General features: G+C 45.7%; 8 protein-coding genes across 8 annotated transcripts; 4 read left to right on the forward strand and 4 right to left on the reverse strand.

Moving 5' to 3' along the window:
* Window positions 1–550: 550 nt before the first annotated feature.
* Window positions 551–1,835, reverse strand: MCYG_05134 (conserved hypothetical protein; the record flags this gene model as incomplete). The annotated part of the gene is made up of 6 exons (XM_002845219.1): window positions 551–769; window positions 823–1,105; window positions 1,130–1,408; window positions 1,434–1,594; window positions 1,623–1,768; window positions 1,820–1,835. 6 exons carry the CDS (start codon window positions 1,833–1,835, stop codon window positions 551–553), a joined length of 1,104 nt encoding a protein of 367 aa, XP_002845265.1.
* A 1,317-nt stretch (window positions 1,836–3,152) lies between these two features.
* Window positions 3,153–4,921, reverse strand: MCYG_05135 (glycolipid 2-alpha-mannosyltransferase; the record flags this gene model as incomplete). The annotated part of the gene is made up of 5 exons (XM_002845220.1): window positions 3,153–3,494; window positions 3,566–3,968; window positions 4,025–4,111; window positions 4,174–4,572; window positions 4,644–4,921. The coding sequence occupies 5 exons, from the start codon at window positions 4,919–4,921 to the stop codon at window positions 3,153–3,155; spliced, it is 1,509 nt and encodes a 502-aa protein (XP_002845266.1).
* A 3,193-nt stretch (window positions 4,922–8,114) lies between these two features.
* On the reverse strand, window positions 8,115–9,296 carry MCYG_05136 (peptidase family T4 protein; the record flags this gene model as incomplete). The annotated part of the gene is made up of 1 exon (XM_002845221.1): window positions 8,115–9,296. The coding sequence occupies one exon, from the start codon at window positions 9,294–9,296 to the stop codon at window positions 8,115–8,117; it is 1,182 nt and encodes a 393-aa protein (XP_002845267.1).
* A 515-nt stretch (window positions 9,297–9,811) lies between these two features.
* On the reverse strand, window positions 9,812–10,472 carry MCYG_05137 (conserved hypothetical protein; the record flags this gene model as incomplete). The annotated part of the gene is made up of 3 exons (XM_002845222.1): window positions 9,812–9,959; window positions 9,981–10,085; window positions 10,153–10,472. 3 exons carry the CDS (start codon window positions 10,470–10,472, stop codon window positions 9,812–9,814), a joined length of 573 nt encoding a protein of 190 aa, XP_002845268.1.
* Window positions 10,473–11,735: 1,263 nt separating this feature from the next.
* MCYG_05138 (uncharacterized protein) lies at window positions 11,736–12,139 on the forward strand (the record flags this gene model as incomplete). Its single annotated transcript, XM_002845223.1, has 2 exons — window positions 11,736–12,019; window positions 12,049–12,139. The coding sequence occupies 2 exons, from the start codon at window positions 11,736–11,738 to the stop codon at window positions 12,137–12,139; spliced, it is 375 nt and encodes a 124-aa protein (XP_002845269.1).
* Window positions 12,140–12,998: 859 nt separating this feature from the next.
* On the forward strand, window positions 12,999–14,437 carry MCYG_05139 (conserved hypothetical protein; the record flags this gene model as incomplete). Its single annotated transcript, XM_002845224.1, has 2 exons — window positions 12,999–13,133; window positions 13,190–14,437. 2 exons carry the CDS (start codon window positions 12,999–13,001, stop codon window positions 14,435–14,437), a joined length of 1,383 nt encoding a protein of 460 aa, XP_002845270.1.
* A 463-nt stretch (window positions 14,438–14,900) lies between these two features.
* Window positions 14,901–16,207, forward strand: MCYG_05140 (PH domain-containing protein; the record flags this gene model as incomplete). The annotated part of the gene is made up of 2 exons (XM_002845225.1): window positions 14,901–15,104; window positions 15,170–16,207. The coding sequence occupies 2 exons, from the start codon at window positions 14,901–14,903 to the stop codon at window positions 16,205–16,207; spliced, it is 1,242 nt and encodes a 413-aa protein (XP_002845271.1).
* A 1,406-nt stretch (window positions 16,208–17,613) lies between these two features.
* On the forward strand, window positions 17,614–19,179 carry MCYG_05141 (histone-lysine N-methyltransferase; the record flags this gene model as incomplete). Its single annotated transcript, XM_002845226.1, has 2 exons — window positions 17,614–18,497; window positions 18,531–19,179. The coding sequence occupies 2 exons, from the start codon at window positions 17,614–17,616 to the stop codon at window positions 19,177–19,179; spliced, it is 1,533 nt and encodes a 510-aa protein (XP_002845272.1).
* Window positions 19,180–19,530: the final 351 nt, after the last annotated feature.

Genomic DNA, 19,530 nt, shown 5'->3' on the forward strand with positions numbered 1-19,530 from the left:
CTGGTAAGGTAGTTGCCAGGAGCACGCGGGGAGGCCCAAGCGAGGTTGGACGGCGAGTGAATAGTTCTCTGTAGATGTCTGCCACGTTGTTAGGCAGCCAGCAGTTCCAGCTCCTCTGGAGACGTTCTGTCGCTGAGAGCTACCGTGATGTTCTTATCGAGTTGTTGGTAAAAAGAAAAGAAGACGAAGAAGCTGAAGTAGAAGAAAGTGCTTTGCCTTAGCTAAGCCTGCCTGGAAGAGCCGGCGATGACGTTCAAGGCGTTAAAAAGAGACGCTCAATAGCCGCGAGGGACCGCATCTAGATGCATAGAGAGCTTGGTCTATGCAGAACACATACGATATTTCTTACTAGTACGATTATTCATTGATAGTATTAGATTAATTAAATACTGAAATAAAGTGCTCGTAGAGGCACATCTATCTTCAACTATAGCTATCAGCAATACAGTTGTAGCCCAAGTAGGAGACTTCACCATGGACAGTTAGTTAGATGTTGTCTACACTTGATCACCAAGGACAGTGAGGGGTTATTCTGCGTAGTTTCCCCTGACTATAAAGACCTTATCCCAGGGGGTAAAGCAGGTTTCTCCCCTTCTGCTATCCGGATTTCCAAAAGGCCGGTTTCCGAACTGTAGACTTCAAGAGGTTCGCCGTACTCCATCACAGTGTTAATGGGGATTCTGAACAAGCTTGCCAGTTGCCGCAACTTATCTTCGGGGTCCCTTTCCCATTTTCTAGCTCTTCGCGCACGTCTTGTTTCCGAATATCTCTAAATACCCCTTTTTTGTGGAAAGCGATGATGAGAGTTGGAATCTGAGAAACCCAAAGACGGGGGTTGATGCCAGCCCTAGTGTCCTTCATAACAAATCTAGTTCCCAACCCTCCCATGTAACGAGTTTTGATATCACGGACATCGTTTTGTGGGATTCCTCGTTGTTTATCCTCTTCAACCGTAAGAGCAGACCTATCCGGAATCTTGTTGGTATCGATTGAGGCGTCGGCCAACGCGTCAAGCGGGGACCTAGAATTAGGGGTGGCCCTGGCTTTATGTTCCTCCTTTTCAATAAAACGGTCGGATTGAAAACGGACAGCAAAACGTAGGCCCCTAATTTTATATTGAACGATTCACTGGTGAGACGTAGAACCCTTTACATCAGTGCCCCAAGCCGTGTACTCATCAACAAAGTTATGGCCATAACCACGAATGCCCGGTATCAATAGAGTAGGGGAATTCTCTCGACGAACGAAGAACACCGTTCCTCCAACTGCTTCCATGACGAACCTGAAGGTCTGTTCTACTCCGTGGACACAGTGCGATAGGTTCCCGAAATCACTTGCGCAAGTGAATATGTCGATGTCATGAGTGGTAATGTCGGGGTTCTGATGCAGCACTGCTTGCGCCCGCTGGCTGCATAGTAGTATACTTAGCATACCTTGCGGCATTTGAATCCCGAAAGTATTCCCCTTTATCTGGCATGAGCTGTCGTGGAGTGACGGGAGGGTTCCAAGTAGCGTGTTTTCCTAACTTGTGCGAGCTCAAGAGATAAATCTCAATATAAGATAAAGCTCCTACCAGGAATGAGTATCGTCGGCGCTGGCCTGTCTAGCGTACTGTATGAAGCTAGATATTTGCATTCGCTGATCTTCGGTTCGGCTGAAGAACTGAAACAGGTTTTCACTCTCAATCGTTTGAAACAGTCTTCCATTTGGAAGAGGAGCTGCATGGTTGTGACCAACAGGGGTAGATGAGCAGGTTCGGCTGGCGCCTCTACGGCGCCATGACGAGGATGTATAGGATATTTTGCGTGCAACTGTCAGCCCATCTCATGGACCATGAAGTATATTGCCCATTTGTGCGATATGAAGTTTATATATCTTTGGAAAATCAGTAATTGCCTCTTTGTTTGATGAAAATATGTAGGTAGGTATAGCCTGTAGTGCTGTCTCGGTGAATTCAATCTGCCTATAGGTTTCTCAGTCACGGCCGTGACAGGTCCAGCTGATTCTATCCCCGAAGGGCACCTGTAATCATAACACTTCAACGAGTTTTAATTTCGTGTACCTGTGAAATTATTCGTCAGTGATCGCTGCGATGGTTCAAGGTTGACATCGTTGACACACCCAGGGGAAATTTGCAGCTCCGGGGTCCCAACACTGTATCTAGCGAGTATATCACCGCAGGAAAGCCTTACTTTATCCGATGCTTGTTTTCTGAATGCTTGAACTGTTTCCATTATTCATGAGGTTTGTATGTATTCAATTACTAGGATTGGGTATGTGAATAAGAAGGGCGGAGATTTTGTCCCTTGACATGGAAGTAGAGACAACAGATAGACGAAGAAGGGTGAAGGGAGCAACAGTTTACAAAAAGAAGCAAAGGGAGAGAAATAAGATAGGGAGAAGAAGAACGAGAATTGAAACACAAAATTTTATATAGAAGTAGGAAGCGAAAAGAAAAGATTCAGAAGAAAGTCTGGGAATAATTTTGATTCAAGAGTCAATCAACAACTGATAGCACCAAAGCCGTCTCATGGAAAGGAGGGGAAAAGCTGATAGATACTGTTTCCCTTTTTTCCTGGCATGGCAAGTCTATCTGCATATAACGAACGGCTTTCAGCGTTATGGACGGTAAGCAAAGGTAACCTTTTATTCCTCTGATGGCATCGTAGTTGAGACCCATATCAAAGTAGGACATTGCTTAATTCCATGCCCGGTATGAATGGGACAGCTGCTTTTTTCTTTATCGTTTCTTTTATTATTATGTCTGGATGATCGTTTCCGGTGAGTTGGCAAGGGGATAGCGAAAAAGTAAAGGGTAAGGCATCGAGCCAAAGAATTGTATTAAATGATATTGTTGGTCAGCAGCTGATGCTAGCTGTGAAGCCCTTCTATCTCATGTCATGGAAAGGCGATGGAACGGGATCGAAAACTGGAGCGTTCTAATACCCTTGATACCATCCGCGCTTTTGAGGCGGAAGAAAGGAAGGCAGGCGAAAGTCGGAGTTGGCTGACAAAAATAAAGGTTGTGAAAAACACAAGTCATAATATACCTTCGTGGCCCAGCGCTGCGGACCCGATTGTATAGGGGCGTAGCCAGTGTCGCGCTGGCAGAGGAACAAAAAAAAGAGAAGGAAGAGAAAGGTCGTCGTTATTTACGGCGACGCCCATCCTCCTGCAACCTTTACCCAATCTGCGAGACAGCTACCATGTTTGCCTTCCACATCCACAATATCAGTATCACAGCGGCATCTACAGCCGACACCATTCTCCTTGGGTGGGTCAGGGGAATCCCAGTATTCGTCTTCTTCTTGACGGAGCTTAGGATCTAGTGTGGTTTGTTCCAGGTATGGATCTCGTACGCGCTGCCTGGCGGGAGCATTGGCGGGGCAATGCTGGATGGTAGTGTGGCGGTATCCAAAGTCTCTGAAGTAATGGATATCTGCTGGAGACAAAAGTGCGCCAGCAGCGAGAGAGTGAATAGGTGCGTCTCCCCACTAGAGTGTAAATCCATATTAGTTTGTGTACAAGTGGGGAGAGATATATAGCTAAGGTGGCGTGAACTTACTCTTTCATTCCAAAACCCGCCACTCCTATCCATCATTTGGAAGAAGTCTTCATACGCCTTGCTACGGAAGAAATCCAAGCGTGCGATTTCGAAATTACTCCAGAAATGACACATATTGTACGTCTCGCCTTCCATAGCCTCTGGGTCTACATCTTTGAGGCCTGCGGCACCAGGCTGAGTTTGAAGAATCTCGTCTGGGAGGACGTTGGCATCTTCTGCTGGCTTTTCTTCCTCCACGGGGTCTTCAAGGAACATTTCCCATAAGCCCTGTGAGGTGATATTGTTTGTTCGTTTGTAGGCAGACGCGTAGCGGAATATGTTCGGGACAGTTTCTTTAAGTTCTTTGACAGCGATTGTGAAGCCGTATGTCTTGTTGTTCTTTGCCATTTCCAGGAATGGGTCGCTAGTTGGCGGGTGTTAGTTATAGAATCCAAATCGGGAGAAACTAGGACAACTAACTAGGTAATGTCGCAGAAATATTTGATCTCTGGTTCCAAACGCCAATACCACTCGTATTTTTGTAACAGTTCGTGTTTGTAGAAGAAGCTAGATGGAGAAAGGCGAGTAAGTATCAGGTAGCGTGAATATAGGGGCAGTCGAACACGAACCCAGAGTAGAATCGACACATGTGGTGATAGCTCTCCATCCCTCCGTACATGATAGCTGCATCTCCCTGTTTACGAATACCTTCCTTGGCTACCTCAGCATCGGTCCAGTCAGGGTATCCCCACATCGAGGAATCGATTTTGCCAAACTCCACGCTGGACTTGGTGTAGTTGGTGATTGTTTGTCTGAAGTTCTCGTCAAAGTCTCCATCATTGAGGAAGACATAAGGATAGTTGTAGTACCGATTGAAGTGGCGCTCGATCGACTTCATGGACTGGATCACACCCTCAAGCTCTTTATTCCTGGCTAGGACGACGAAGGCGGCGTTCGCTCTTGGCTGGCTGGTGTCGATTTCTCTACAGCCTACTTCAAACACTTTATCATATTTCTCGCTGATTTTTCTATTTTATCGAATTCAAGATCATCAGTATCGTTCGTCAATTGGAGAACAAGCCACTGTTGGAGTCCATACCTTATAGAAGGAGGAGTGCCAGTGGGCATCAGCATCCCACCAGGCGAAGAAGGGTGAGTAACGAAGAGGAGGACAATAAGGATTATTACAATGCATGGAAATAGTAAAACAAGGCCCAGGGGGATCGAAATGGAAGAGTTCCTCCGTAGTCGTATGCGCCGTTTAAAAAAAGCGAACCTCGATATTATCGTCCCCTTTTCACTGACGAGATTATCTTCCAACGGCGAGGAAGAGAGTATATTAGGGACTCCCTTTGTGAGTCGTTTCATGATCCCCATGATGGCGGATTGTGTATATGACGACGCTCAGAGAAGGACGAGGCGGATAAATCAAAAAGGAGGAGCTGCTCAATTCAGGAAAGCTCAGGACGCCTTCGAGCTTCTGCCTAGGACAAGTCTTTCGCTTGATAGACAGTGGAGAGGTTCAAAACGAGTGACGGGTCAATGGGTGAGACTGGGCGACCGGAGACGAAGCAGGAATGCTCAGACAGCAGACGGGAGGTGAGTCGAGTAACGCAGAGCCATCGAGTTGATGTCGCGAAAAGTGTCACAGATGAGTTCGACTTGTTTTTGCGGTCCTCGTCTTCTGGTTAGAATTGTTGGATTGTTGCTCGTTGTTTTTGAGCGGAAAGACAAAAGATGAGAAAGAAGAAATTCCGAAGGAGGAAACGCGCCAAGACTTCGACCTCCCAAAAAAAAAAAAGGGAGAACGAAAAAAAAAAAGGATCAACAACTAATGATAAGGAATAATAAATCAGAGTGTCCACCACATTCGTTGTGACCTTTGGACGTAATATACGCGCGATATAATTCTATACTTAGTTTCACTGCTGCTCGAGAAATAGAATAAAATAGGTAAATATTTAATTTATTAGGAGTTTTTTTACTATTACATTTAATTGTAAGCCGTTGGTTGTAGTCTTGTTTGCACTGTTTGTCATGCTTACTCATCTGTCTCCGATATTTATTGTTCCATACGAGTCACATGTACATCGCTTATATAAGCACAATTACGCGCAGTTAACAGCGAGTCGATCCTAACACTTGACAAGGGTTTGCACGCACCTTTCAACCGCCTCGGGGCTTTTGTTTGAGATTAATAAAGTCAGATCAAATCCGATAATGGCCCTGTTTGGCTCGAATAGTTGGATACCCAATATGCCTTGACCAACAAAGTCTCGCCGACCAATTTAGATAGTGCCACAGTGAGGCGTCAGGAGAAAGCATCACAGAAGGTGATGCAGCAGCCTACAGCAACCGTGGCCGCAGTGGCAGCGGCAGATTTTAGTCTAGGTCACCGATATTGACGGCTTACCAAAGGCAGGATAACACCCGCAAGGGGACTAAGACGGTTTCCCAAGACGGGCTGAAACCATGCTAACTAACCGAAATAATGGCAGCATATGCTCATGAGCTTGATTGATTTGACTCATTTCTTTCCTGGGATACTATCTTTCACGACAGGTTGTTGCCACCAGTTAGAAGGACGGCAGAAGGTGGTAATAATTGCTCAACTGGGCTCATCAACTTCCCTTCTATGCCAGCAGACGCAGGGATGGGCCTTGGTCAGCAGTTAGCAGTAGGAATCAATGTGCGCTGACAGCGGTGCAAAATAGTACTGGTGGTGTAATGAGGCAAAAGCTGCTGCTGGCTGGAGGGGCAATTCCAAGGTGAATTAAAAAATATGTCGCCGGCTATCTTTACCATCCAGCATCAGGCCTTATTACTACTCAGATTCTCGAAATCACTACTCTCTCGTTTAGTGCACTACATACACGCTTAGAAGCTGTCCGAACGGTTATGGCAATATATCAACCCCGGTATTATGGAGCAACAACGCTTGTTTCGACACATCTTCTCTCATGGAGGATATAACACTGCTCTTTAGCTTTCAGAGCCTTTGCTAAAAAGAGCAAATTAAATCTGCCTACAGTTAAAGGCAACTATTAACTTTGATGGCTGTTTTTGTGACTCCGCCATTTACCGTGCCTACAAGACAGCTACTCTTTATCTCCCACCCTCAATGATAGATCAAGCAGTTGGAGAGGCACTATTATACCCTTTTCTGGCAATGTTTACGATAATTCAATGGATAGGAGTAACGCATTAAGTTACAGATAAGCGTGCGCATTTGAACAATTCCGGTACCTTTGGAGAATAATCAAGACGACTCTATCCATACTCTTTGGCTGATGAAGCAGCAGGTGGGAGGACGTTGAGTCCCAGTAGATGAGGCAAGGAGCCATAATCATTGTATTGAGGGCGTTGTATTTGATGAGAGTGCGCACTGCGCTTTACCTCGAAATTACCTAATACAATATTGGAATGTGATTGAACAGTTCTGGAAAGCTGTTTAGTGTCTCTGGAGTGAACTCCAACGTCGCAGTTGTCTTTGACATATTATGTTTATATATGTATGACACGTCTCTTAAAATTTACCTATTTTTCTATACTAACAAGTGTAGGCTCTCTATCGACCTGTGCGGTAAACCTGCCCCCCAGAAGAGTGTACACGATTATCATAAATATGGGTCTTGTATAAGCCACCTGCTACAGAACAGCATTTGGAATAACGTCAGGCTCGTATCCCGAACGCCTAGAACCGGCGGCTATTCCTTTCCCCAGTTAATTACAATATTTCTCCCAATAAGTGTTGAACGCTGAGCTAACTCCACTTGATCATTAGAGGGCGGTTTCATGTGACGGATAACTAGCTACAGCCCAAACCCAACATGTTATAACGGATAACAACCTACTACGTCGGCATTCACAGCGATAGTAATCGGTCTAGAGTTGTGACATATAACTACAAACTTCTACTACGTACATACATAACTATTACTTTGCACCTCCATAATTAAGCCTCCCGAGCCCCCGAGTCAAAAGGCTGCGCCAAAGTCTAATAGTAGTTGGTCATGGAATTTTCGATGTTGCGACACGCTATCGTTGTAAAGAGAAATGGACGTAGGTCTTCCGTTTCAATATGCTTAGGCCGTTTCTTCACGTTTCTCTTTAGCTTTAGTCTCTGACCTTTTGGCTTTTAGATTTAGGTTTGGCTGAAGCTTTGTTTTGCTCCAGTTGGCGTGACCCATGTTGAGCCTCACGCTGCCGAGAGACCTAAGGGCGGTCGATGTCAGGAATCCTTGGTGTCAATCTCTCTCGGTCGCACTCAGCATCAGAACGCCACCACGCGGACGAGAGAACCGTCACAATATTCTCCGAATTAACTAACTGGTTACTTGAGATAGGTCTGAATTTAAATACCCAATACAATATTCATGTAACATATATAGTTCAGAGTATAGTCTTTACGGCTGAGCCGCATATTCTAGGTTTGTGGAACCTAGTTAACGAGTTTAATGATGCGGGAAGAACCTAAAATTTAAACAGGAACATTCGCCAACAACATCGATAGTCATGATGGCTTTTTAAGGAATGAATATCTCTATGAAATTAATGTTCCCCATTCCTTTTAAACTTGATGGTAAAACTTGTCCATGATTTCCTTGACTCGATCAAGCGGCAATGCCTCAACTGTCCGTCCTTGGTAGCCGGTCATAGTCTCAGCCATACATAGTGCATTGTATATGGCCTCTTCAGTCACGTCTGCGGTGGCATCAAAGAGGTTATCGATCGTTGAATCTTCGATAACTTGAATAGTCAATGGTGTCGGTCCACAACCTGGTCCAAAAACATCTTTATCAACTGGTATAGAATTTCCCGTTGAGAAAGCAAGAAATATGTCTCCTGAGATATTATGGCCGTGACCTCCAACACGAGCCAAACCAACTGTTGCACGCTTCGCAATGCGCTGTAACTGTAAGGGATGAAGCGGTGCATCAGTAGCAAGGATTACAAGGATACTTCCATCGTTGCGGTCTTTCACCCTAGCAAGCCTCTCTAGATCTGCCTTTCTAGCTTCGTCCTTTGCAGCTTCTGCTTCAAGTAGCCAGCCTATTGGTACGCCACCTATGCGGAGATCCTTCATTTTACCGTGGTTTGCCTGTACAAGGGCTGCGATGGTATATCCTTTACTGCTTTCTTTGCTGTCTCCGCGAGGAACAATCCGGCTACTGCTGCCAGTTCCGCCCTTGAACCTATGGCATACCATACCAGTTCCGCCTCCCGTATTGCCCTCTCTGACCCTTTCTGCAGTTGCGTTCTCCAGTCCAGTAATGATATGCTCCGGTTTGACCGCGAACGTGGTGCAGTCATGTAAATACCCGTCGCAGGTCTCGCCTACCATAGGCAACATCAACCAGCCCATCTCTCCCTTTTCAGAGCTGGAAGCTTTGATAGCATGTTTGAAGATGCCCTGGTGGGCTGCGCCAATTTCGAGTGTCCCAGTCAAGATGATAGGTGAGTAGAGTATCCCCATATCAGTGATCATGTGGGCGCCAGTGAGCTCTCCAGAGCCATTAAAGGTGAAAGTGCCAGCATAACAGGCTTCTTTGGACAAGGTCTCGTGAGGAAGAATGGATGTCACGCCGGTATTGACAGTCCCATCGTCGCTGAAGAGTTCCTGAGTATTGACCTTAACCCCTGGCACATCCGTGAGGGAGTTGAGCGGGCCAGTGGCGAAATCACCGAGGTGAAGGTATGGGAGAAGCTCACGGATACGCATCCGCTGTGCATCGGGTGATCGTTCAGACATACTCGTAGTTGCTCTTCTCTACATGCATTAGTTATAGGCATTCAATAATAGAGGCCTGGGGAGTTATACATGATCCAAAGACCCCACCGTAGTAGTTATCATCCTTGTTTTGACGTGAAGTTAACTTTGCTACGGAATTACATAAAGCTCATTCGTATTACCAATTCTTAAGGACGTCAAGATGAAGAGGCAACATGGGTAATTAGCTCCTATATAATGTAGGAAGTAGGATTTAAGATCGATAGATATGAACAAAGATTCTAACAGAGCTGAAGAAGCTATTATTTTGGCACCATAACACACCCCCATTCTTCTATTAAGGGTCGAGGCGATTTCCCTTCTGCTATTGCTTGCGACATTATTCTTCTTTGTTCAGGAGTTAATAATGGCCTATATCTCTTTCCAGGTGTTGTTACTCCCATTTTCCTCAACCTTTCCACGCTTTCCCTGGACGGTATCTCCACAAACAACCTTCCCTCTGCTATATCCTTTTCTTTTTGTTCAAATTCCCGAAGTTAGTCCTCTACTTTTAACCAGAACCTAGGTTCACGGTGTCTCTGGAGCCACTTAGCGTCATCGGAGTGGTCGCGAATTTCCTTAAGGAGTCTATCTGAAAGCGGAATCTCTTTATACAGATTTGACCTGATCAACTCGCGCTTTGACCTCGTTATTTCATGCTACGACCTCTCAGCTTGGGGTGTATCTTTGCGCGGTTTCCTAGAAAATGGGAAATGTTTCTTAAGTATATGGCGGACCCTTGGCGACTCTGACAGCTGTGGCTTAGGTTTGCTGTATATCGATGTTAGCCCGTGACAACGAATTGCTCGTGAAGAGTGAGGACTAGCGGGTTCCGAACAAGATCTCTCCTGTCCATTCATAGGGCAGTATTGGAACTTTGTCATCATCGTCATCGCCTGCGACTTTGCCAGAATCAATGAGGGCGTAACAGGGCCGATTGTCTAAAGCAAATTCACAACCATACGTGCTCCATCTGTGTTGTTTATAGTCGAAATCACAGTTCCAATGTAGCTGGCAGAGTTTGTTCTGCATAAATTCACACTTCCTGAAGTATCCATCCCCGGGAACCAGATGTGTTGATGTTTGGACCAGGACCCTCACTGGCCTAGAAAAGGTCCCGGCTATGTCTTGCTCAGTTTTACTCTCACTGGCGTCCATGATGAATGGCATAGCCGAGTTTTATGCTGGTGGTAATGAGAAAATCATTTGAAGGAGAGAAACGACTCGAGAATAAGGAATAGAGATAACTCGTGAGGCTTCTAACCTTTCAAGAGATCCATCCACATGCTATGTATGGGCGGCTCTTGCAAACCGGAACTTAATTCTTCCACAGCGGTTCCTGTCAAAACTTACGTAATAAATGATAACTTAATGCGGCGGCTCTTATTGTCGTCAACAGAAACTTCTAGTCATTTAGACAACTAGAGAACCTCCTGATACCAAAAGAGGGACAAGGCAACCAAGCGCATGATATAACTGCTGACATTCTCGCGTGTTTCTGCCTGGACGAGTATCCAAGGTGACAAGTGCATTGATTGTAATGCGAAGAGCCGTATCCTCATGGTGCAGGCCCTAGATCAATCATGAGTCAACCTGGGCATTAAAAAAAACAGAAACATAGCAAGGAGCCCTTAATCAGCCTTGAGTTGCTTTTGCAAAAAGCTGCAATGCCACACCCAACCAAGCTTCTCTAAATATACAGCCCCGAAATATTGTTCCCTGACCAAAAATTTCATGCATTTGTTCCCAGAACGTACTCCCGATTGTATACCCACATCTACAGGGCTCCTTTTCCAGTTTATTTCTTGGGATATTATTCACTAACCAGTTAATATTCCGTTATCACTGGAGTAGTAGCGAGCATAGAGGAAGGTTTTTCTGGTCTACTTTCACTATCTAGAATCTCAATAACTTCCATCTGAAGTTATTTGGTTTTGCGGGCCTTCTCTATACCCTACTTTCCAAATCCACTATGTCTTTATATCTATGGGTGCATCCTCAAGTTTGCTTGGCCAACCGAGCCTTCTATCATGAACCATAGCAGATACGCCGCAACTCCGACTTATACCCTGGTGGCTATGATATGAAATCCTAGGCTGCCATTTCTGTAATGGGTGTGGGCAGAATTCCTAGGGCGAATATTAAAAGGTAGCAGATTCGGAGAATGCTATCTGTGGATATAAATACCCCCGATACCCCATTAGCTTAGATATCCATTAGCAACATATTTGGATAGCTGCAAAGCACACTTTCAATCTATCTCGATATCATATATATCTGGCTCACATTTACCTATCTTTTCCCAATATACGAATATCTGCTACAGGCCTTTTATCTTTCATCACAACAACCTTCAGCCACCTCTGCGCATCACCAAGTCTTATATTCGTTTTGTGCATTTAGCCGTTTGATTTCAATTCAATGGTATGGGGCACACTACTTCAGGAATATCGTTTCATGAGAACAATCTCTAATATTCTGAGGAGCAGGCAGAAGATCATTCATCGGGCAGCAGCAGCAGCGCAAGGAGAAGCTTCAGCATTGATCACCCCCAGAAGAAAGCCGACCCAGAGTGCGAAATATGTTACGGAACCGGCAAATATTCGAGTAGAGAATGGGTACCCTGCAAGATTAAATGTTACGAATGCCCTCAAACGGGATACAATGCCGTTACCTGTGCACCTTGTGGAGGAGAGGAGTGTACGGTATGTTTTGGGACAGGTCTCGATTGTAGATCTTGTGTTGGCTGTAAGGGAATGGGGTTTATCTGGGACGCGGCCCTGGTTCCAGTCAAGAAGAAGTGCAACTGTATGGGCAAGTTTTAACACGAGAAAAGGCTCGCTTGTGCTGGAATTTGTATATGCATTGCTCATATCTTTCCTTTTGCCTTCTCAATCCTGCTGGCCTTTCTTCTACTTTCTGAATGTTGTCTGCCCATTCCAACCTATTAGTCTCAGTCCCGAATTCTTCCTCATTTTGAACGTGTATGCCTCCACCAATAGTGACCGGTGTATGAACTAAACGGCATTATTCCCCGCTTGTTTTATGTAATTGCTGTAAAAATGGGTATGAATTGCGCAAACGCTTCAATTCCAATACCAAGAAGCAAAAGGGGTTTCGGCATACCATATAGATTTGTGCTTTCTTAGGGCATATCATTTTACTTCTCTTAATCAAAGGGTTACTGGCAAAACTGGAGACCTTCTTTATCCAAACATATATATAGTTCCATCACAGGTCCCTCTATAATAATTTAAGTTTATCGTTGGCTAGTATAACTCTCTCTGGAGAGCAAATTACACTATTTCGAAGCTTATAATTTAGATGATAGCACAATATATTATTGCTTAGGTTTTCGGGTAAAACCTACGCCGCTAAAGGCGAGAAATTACAACGAAAAAACATCAGGATGACTAGCGGTTATAATTATAAAGTGATAGAATCAATTTCTATAACCTATATTTGGTTACCTATCGATTCTTATTCGGTATCGTGACTTAGCGCTGTGTGCAGGGTCGTCAGTATATGCTGGTTGATGGATTCAGGATCACACTAAATGCGGCGTAGTAAGTGCAAAAGTACATCCAACATTATTACATGCATGGATAGCCTCAAAGAAGACTGATGCCTTGGATGCTTCCGCTTCGACCAAGAGTTTGAATCACCATTCTGTGTCAACTCAAAATGGCGATTTGGTTCTGTGATATCGAGGACTGTAAGAAGCCAGCAGTTCGAACACATGGAGAATGCCCGCTCTGTGATCGACATCTTTGCTCAGCACACCTTGAAGATGGATTTCACAGTTGCCCAACATGGAACGTAAGTTCACTCTAGATACTATGTAATTAATATCGTCTGATCTAAGATGCCTCTAGGATGAAGATGCTTATGATCCTGCTGCCCGGGATGCTGAAGAGAAAGAGATAACCTCCCTTTTCCAAAAAGTTAACATTTCTGCTTTGATTTCAAGGGCAACACTCCTTCGCAGTGGTATTCCCTGCCAGGTCACCAACTCCTTACACTACGATAGAGCAAGTAGAAGCTCAGTAATGGGTGGCATGAATTACCATATCGAACTTCAATTTGATGACGGGGTAAGCTGGATTGCCCGTATCCGCCGAACAAATGCAACTTCCCCGCCTCCGAAGCTTCGCGATGCCATTATAGCTAGCGAGGTATCTACACTCAGGTTCCTTGAAAATTTGAAAATCCCAACACCTAGAGTGTTTGACTTTGTTCCAGAGAGCGAGAGCACTGTCGGTGTAGGGTACATTCTGATGGAGAAAATGCCTGGAAAGTCGTTACGCTGGGATACCGTGCCGGATGAACAGAAAAGGATTATAATGGGCCAGTTAGCCGATGTCTATATCGAACTGGAAAAATATCCTTTCCAGTCAATGGGGTCCTTACGGGGTTTAAAGTCACCTACGATTGGATCATTTGCTCGGGAGTCATTAACGGAGCGCGTAGATGAAAAGATTCATGCTGTTGGGCCGTGTTTATCGAGAAATGAATACTTGAAAGAGTCGATCCGGTTGATCTTGAACCTGATTCTGGGAGAGGAAATGTACACAGCACGCGCTGTGGACGCATACGTTATTCACCTATTCCTTCTTGACTCGATCGATGCAGTATGCTCTGCACAGGCTGTCCCGGACAACGGGCTATTCTACTTGAAACATGCGGACGACAAAGGCGACCACATACTCGTCGATGGTGACCACAACATCACCGCTATTATTGATTGGGAATGGGCCTATACTACCTCGAAATCGATCGCCTTCAACTCTCCCATGGCATTTTTCCCAGTTGGAGACTTTTATGACGGTGCTACCGAGCCTGGAGAGGGAGAGCTTCTTTTTGCTCAATTGCTCGAAGAAAAAGGATGCCCTGAGTTAGCCAACATCGTGAGCAGTGGTAGGATTCAACATCATTTTGAATTCTGCTGTGGATATGACCTGGTAACGGATTGGGATGGGTTTTTGGGTCTATTCGGGGGACTTCGACGTGCCCTTGGGGGCGTTGACGGGGGCCTGGATTGGCGTGGTTGGAGGGAGAGAGCATTGATTAAATATAACGAAGATGAAGGTCTCAGGACCTTGATATCCCGACAGAGAAACTGACTCCGTTGGCTATTGTGGTAGAGACTCTATTAACCAAAGTGCTATTATAGAGCCGTGATAGATTTGTTAGAATGTCAGAATGCATGGATTATGATATGGTCTTATAGTGGGCGCCCGCCGAGATCACATGATCAGATAGCTTGTCGGAGCGGTGTATCTAATACTCCGAAAGCAGCTGCATATCACGTGTTAAGAACCATTATCGTATCATTCGTTTTGCATCAAAACGGGGGGGAAGACCTGAAACGGTTCGAGCAGTTGGAAGAAGCCCGTCTCCTGCTTCAGGCTTCAGGGTCTCCAAAGAAGAATAAATAAATAACAAACATGGCCGTTGAAGCTCTTCTGAAGTGCTCGTTTGATCCTGTCATACGGCGGACTATTCTCTTCTAGTCGAGAGAGTGGCGTCTTTTTCCGATACTTATGCATGATATATTAACATTCAGCTATATACATTTCCAACAAGATGACATTGCAACTCCAACTTCCGTCACAGGGGGATCGATCGACTGCGATGGATGTGGTTGCCGCAGACGGACAGACGGAGAGACCTGGCGTTCGTCGGAGCCAGGTACTAGATACTTTTTCTCCTGTGAACGAGAACGGGAGCTTTGAGTTTGATCGTGTGTTGAAGAGAGGCAAAGTGCTGCGGCGCTCGAAGAGCAAGCATGTACGTCTTTACCGGGCCTCAAAGGGCCAACGGATGTCATGGCTGACTGACTATTTGAGATGCAGGCGTTCAAGTCTTCGTGGAAGCCAGGGTACTTAGTTCTGCGCCCGAATCTGCTCTCCCTATACAAGGACAAGGAGGAGGCACAGCTGCAGCTCGCCATCTCCCTTTCAGACGTATCTGCTGTTGCACACGTCAAAGCGACTCCCAAATCAAATAGGCCGAATGTCTTTGGCATTTTCTCACCCTCGAAAAATTACCGGTTCCAGGCTGCTTCGACAGAGGAGGCGGAATCATGGGTTGAGCAGCTTCACCGCGAGTGTTCGGTCGACTATCCAGACTCGGTGGTAAACTACTACGAACAGATACATGGCCGGAAACAGGGAATTGTAGAGGCGGATGAGAGTGCATGTGAGACGTCTGATGTTGAAGGAAGAGGAGCGGTAGCAGCAGGCCAGGCACATTCTCTGCTAGCAGCACCCGTACAGCCCCTCCGACTAAAGCGCCGAACGACCCAGGACTATTCCGGCAACGAGATCACATCGTGCTCCGAATTCTCTGACGCTGCCGGTCAATCGTTACCATCTTCTAGGTCTCATCCGGTTCTCAATCGAAAATCCTTCTCCCAGTCTACTTATAACGATCACCAACAACAGCAATACCCGCATCAGCAACAGGCCGTCCTGCGCCGTCTTACCAGCGGCCAAGGCGAAGCTCCTACCCAGCCAGATCCGGAGGGCGTCATATTCCAAGGCTATTTACAATGTCTTAAGGGCAGAAAGGGTGTTCGCAAATGGAAGAAATTATGGACTGTTCTCAGGGTCCAGAGTCTCTCATTCTACAAGGACCAACATGAATATTCGGCTGTCAAGATTATACCGATGGCTGAAGTCATTAATGCTGCAGAGGTTGATCCTCTATCAAGATCAAAGACTTTCTGCTTCCAGCTCATCACAGAGGACATCACCTACCGGTTCTGCGCCTATGATGAGGAATCAGTTGATAAGTGGCTCGGTTCAGTTAAGAGCGTGTTGATGAGGCTGCAGGACCCGTCCATGTATTCCTCAGCAGGTACCCTAAGTGGCTCCTTGAACGCTCGTTGATTGATATTTTCTCAACTTTTCAGTCGCGCGCCCGTTTAAGAAATCACTACTAATGTTTATTTATACCCTTCTGCATCCAACTTTCCAAGCGACTAACCAAAACTTCATACCATACTATTACAGCGGATACCCACTGCTCTATACTATACAAGTTCTGTATACATTTCTTTTTCTTCTGACCTTTGGACAACGCACTGAGAGGCCACCCAGATCCAAAATGAGGCCCTCTTCTCAAACACAGCCTTTACCCCTTTCATTTGTTTAACGTTTGATCGACTCTACCCTGATGATATTTTCTGGACATACATTATACCTTGTCGAGTTAGGGTCCCTTCCTGGCTATTCTTAGCCAATCACTTTAAAGATTTTTAATATCTAACTGACAATGGAGATCCGCCCTGTAACTACAATCCAATCTCCCGTCCATGTTCAATCACAATAGGTGCCATCCACCTTTTCTATATACTTATTACCTTGCCAAATACTAATATTCCTATATTCCATCTAACCGTCCAAAACTTCCTCGATGTCCATTGGTACATTCGACATTTTCTTCTTTCCAGGCCGAAAGCAGATGATAAAATATACTTCCCAACGGGCGATTTCCCTCCCTCATTCTTCGGCACCTCCTGTATTGGAGTCAAACGTAATCCTCTTAAGCTTCTCAAAGTATCAAGTTTGATCCCCTCCATCCAGATTCACTGCAAGAAGATAATTCCCTCTGAACACCTTGTAAATTCCTCTAGCAACGTTATTTTTCGGGAACAGGGTCAAATTTCTGGTGACAAAATAATCATATGCTTGGTAAAGTATTCTCTAAGTCTCGCTTCCCAGTTTCCGATTAAGATAGTTGATCTGTCTAGCTTTTCAGCACGACAGGGATTGACAGAATGATTATCCAGGTCTGGGCCAAGGGGCCGCTTGCCCTGTCGGTGTTGGGCGCATGCGGTCCAGAACATCTATGGGTATCGCGACGCCGTATTTGCCTCAAACTCCTATCAGCTTGAGTCGATAGTCCTTTTTAAGAAGCTAGTAGCAGTCGGATGCTGATCTGGGTATTTAGCATGTTAAAGATCTCGTTCCTTTTGCGATTAAATAGAACGACCATGCTTATTAACAACCTTTATTAATCAGCTTAAGCTTTTCAGCCTCAACTGCCCTCGTGACCCAGGTCCCGTGACATCGATATCTCCCGCTTGCCTGCGCGTTTTTTCGAAAAGCGAGAGAAAAAAGCCAGGCTTCACAGTTCGAGGTGAAGATATTTTTTAATAATATAAATACGTTCCTTTCAAATACCCGCCGTTCATTGTCTATATTTACCTATTCTTAACCTCTCGCATTCCTTACCTGTTTTTAAACCTTGAACAAGCTTGAAGGTACAAGCAAGGCCCTGCAGCCTGTTGACCATGGGATTCTTCGACCACCTTCAAAAGAAAGGAACGGGTGTGATACCGGCTCAGAAAGCTCAGATCCGGAAAGTCGAGTGCAAACCGAGCATCACCCGGTCATCGTCAGCTCCATCACAGCCTGTGAAACCCCCCTCTGTCCGCGCGCATTCCGAATCATCCGCCAAACGCACCGTTACCTCTCCACGAAAACCGAATTTATCTGACTCTACCGGGGTTGCAAAGAAATCTCCCGCTCCCAGCAGCAGCTCTGATCTGCTAACCGTCAATCCACCTCGTTCGAGATCCGTATCCCGCAAACGATCCTCCCCCGCAGTTCAACAACTCGTTAGCAGTAGTGATGACAGTGAGACGGATGAGTCTTTGGATATTCGACTGGCGAAGAGGACAAAGGTCAGCGCAAGTGTGGAGCCAGATCTAAAACGTCGCTTACGCTCCGAGGTTGCGTTTTCCGAGTCGGCCGAACGAACGTTCCCCATGGTGCATGCCTTGGATATAGCATCGATCGAGAAGAAGACTCCTGGATTTAGGAATGCGTTTAAAGAGCCTAAGGGATGCACGACAATAGCTCTTCAGTATCCCACATACTCACAGAGGGAGAGGTATCAGCTGGTTATACCTCGTGAAAACGACGGATTTAAGCCGTTGGAGGATATTGTGCAGGTAGTCGAGACCGTATCACATAACTATATCCCCGAGGATCAGATATCTCTATTTACCGATGAGTCCACTGGCTATATCCGTCTTTTACGACGTGCCATTAAACAAGAATCGCCAAAAGATTTCTGGAATGCGGTGAAGGCATATAACGAGACGATCAGACGACTGCGGGACGAAGGTGTTATCGCCAAACATCTTGATACGATGCATTCACTATCTTTACCGTGGGTAGAGCGTATTTTAACCCAGGTGTATAGCCGGACGGTCTCTCTGCGCGTGGAGTCACTCAAGAAGTACGAAAGCGGAACCGACAACGTCTACGGAGAACTGTTGCCCCGCTTCATCTCAGATATCTTTCAAAGGACGCATTTAAAATCCGACCAGGTATTCGTTGACCTGGGTTCTGGCGTGGGCAACGTCGTCCTCCAGGCCGCCCTGGAGATTGGCTGTGAGAGCTGGGGTTGTGAGATGATGCAGAATGCCTGCGACTTGGCTCGGCTACAGCAGGCTGAATTTAAAGCCCGATGTCGTTTATGGGGTCTTTCGTCAGGGAAAGTGCATTTAGTCCAGGGGGACTTTTTGGACAACGAGCGCATCGCCAAGGCTCTCCGACGGGCGGACGTTGTTCTAATCAATAACCAGGCTTTCACGCCGGAGACGAATAACAGGATAATCAATCACCTTCTTGACTTGAAAGAAGGCTGCCAGATCGTCTCACTCAAATCATTCGTTCCGGCAGGACACAAAATGCAAGCCCGGAATCTCAATTCGCCAATCAACTTACTTTCAGTTGAGAGGCACAATTACTGGTCCGACTCTGTCAGTTGGACCAACGCTGGCGGTACTTATTTCATTGCGACAAAGGACAGCTCGAGGCTACGAGCGTTCACTGATACCCTTTTATAATCGCTCGCCTGGCTTCGAGTGGCTTTTCTATTCCCCTTTCTTATTTTTGGAATTACTACCTAGACCCTTACCGCATTATATGCTTTTTTTTTTTTCGAAACGTCGTTGATGACTATAGACGGAGGCCGTCGCTATTACTAGATAATTTGACTTTTTGTTCCTGTTGGAGCTCTCACGAGTTCATTTATCCTTCCCTTGACCATAGACTATTCTTTACTAACATGTCAAGGTTTTAACACCATTCCTTTTATTCTATCCCTTGTTTATTTCGCTTGATTTTTCTTGGAAAGACTCTTTAGATTGACGATGTCCTGGTGGTTGATACCCGTATGAACGGCTGGTTTGGTTTGA

Source organism: Microsporum canis, genomic scaffold (genome assembly GCF_000151145.1).
Source record: "Microsporum canis CBS 113480 supercont1.5 genomic scaffold, whole genome shotgun sequence".
Classification (NCBI taxonomy): domain Eukaryota; kingdom Fungi; phylum Ascomycota; class Eurotiomycetes; order Onygenales; family Arthrodermataceae; genus Microsporum; species Microsporum canis.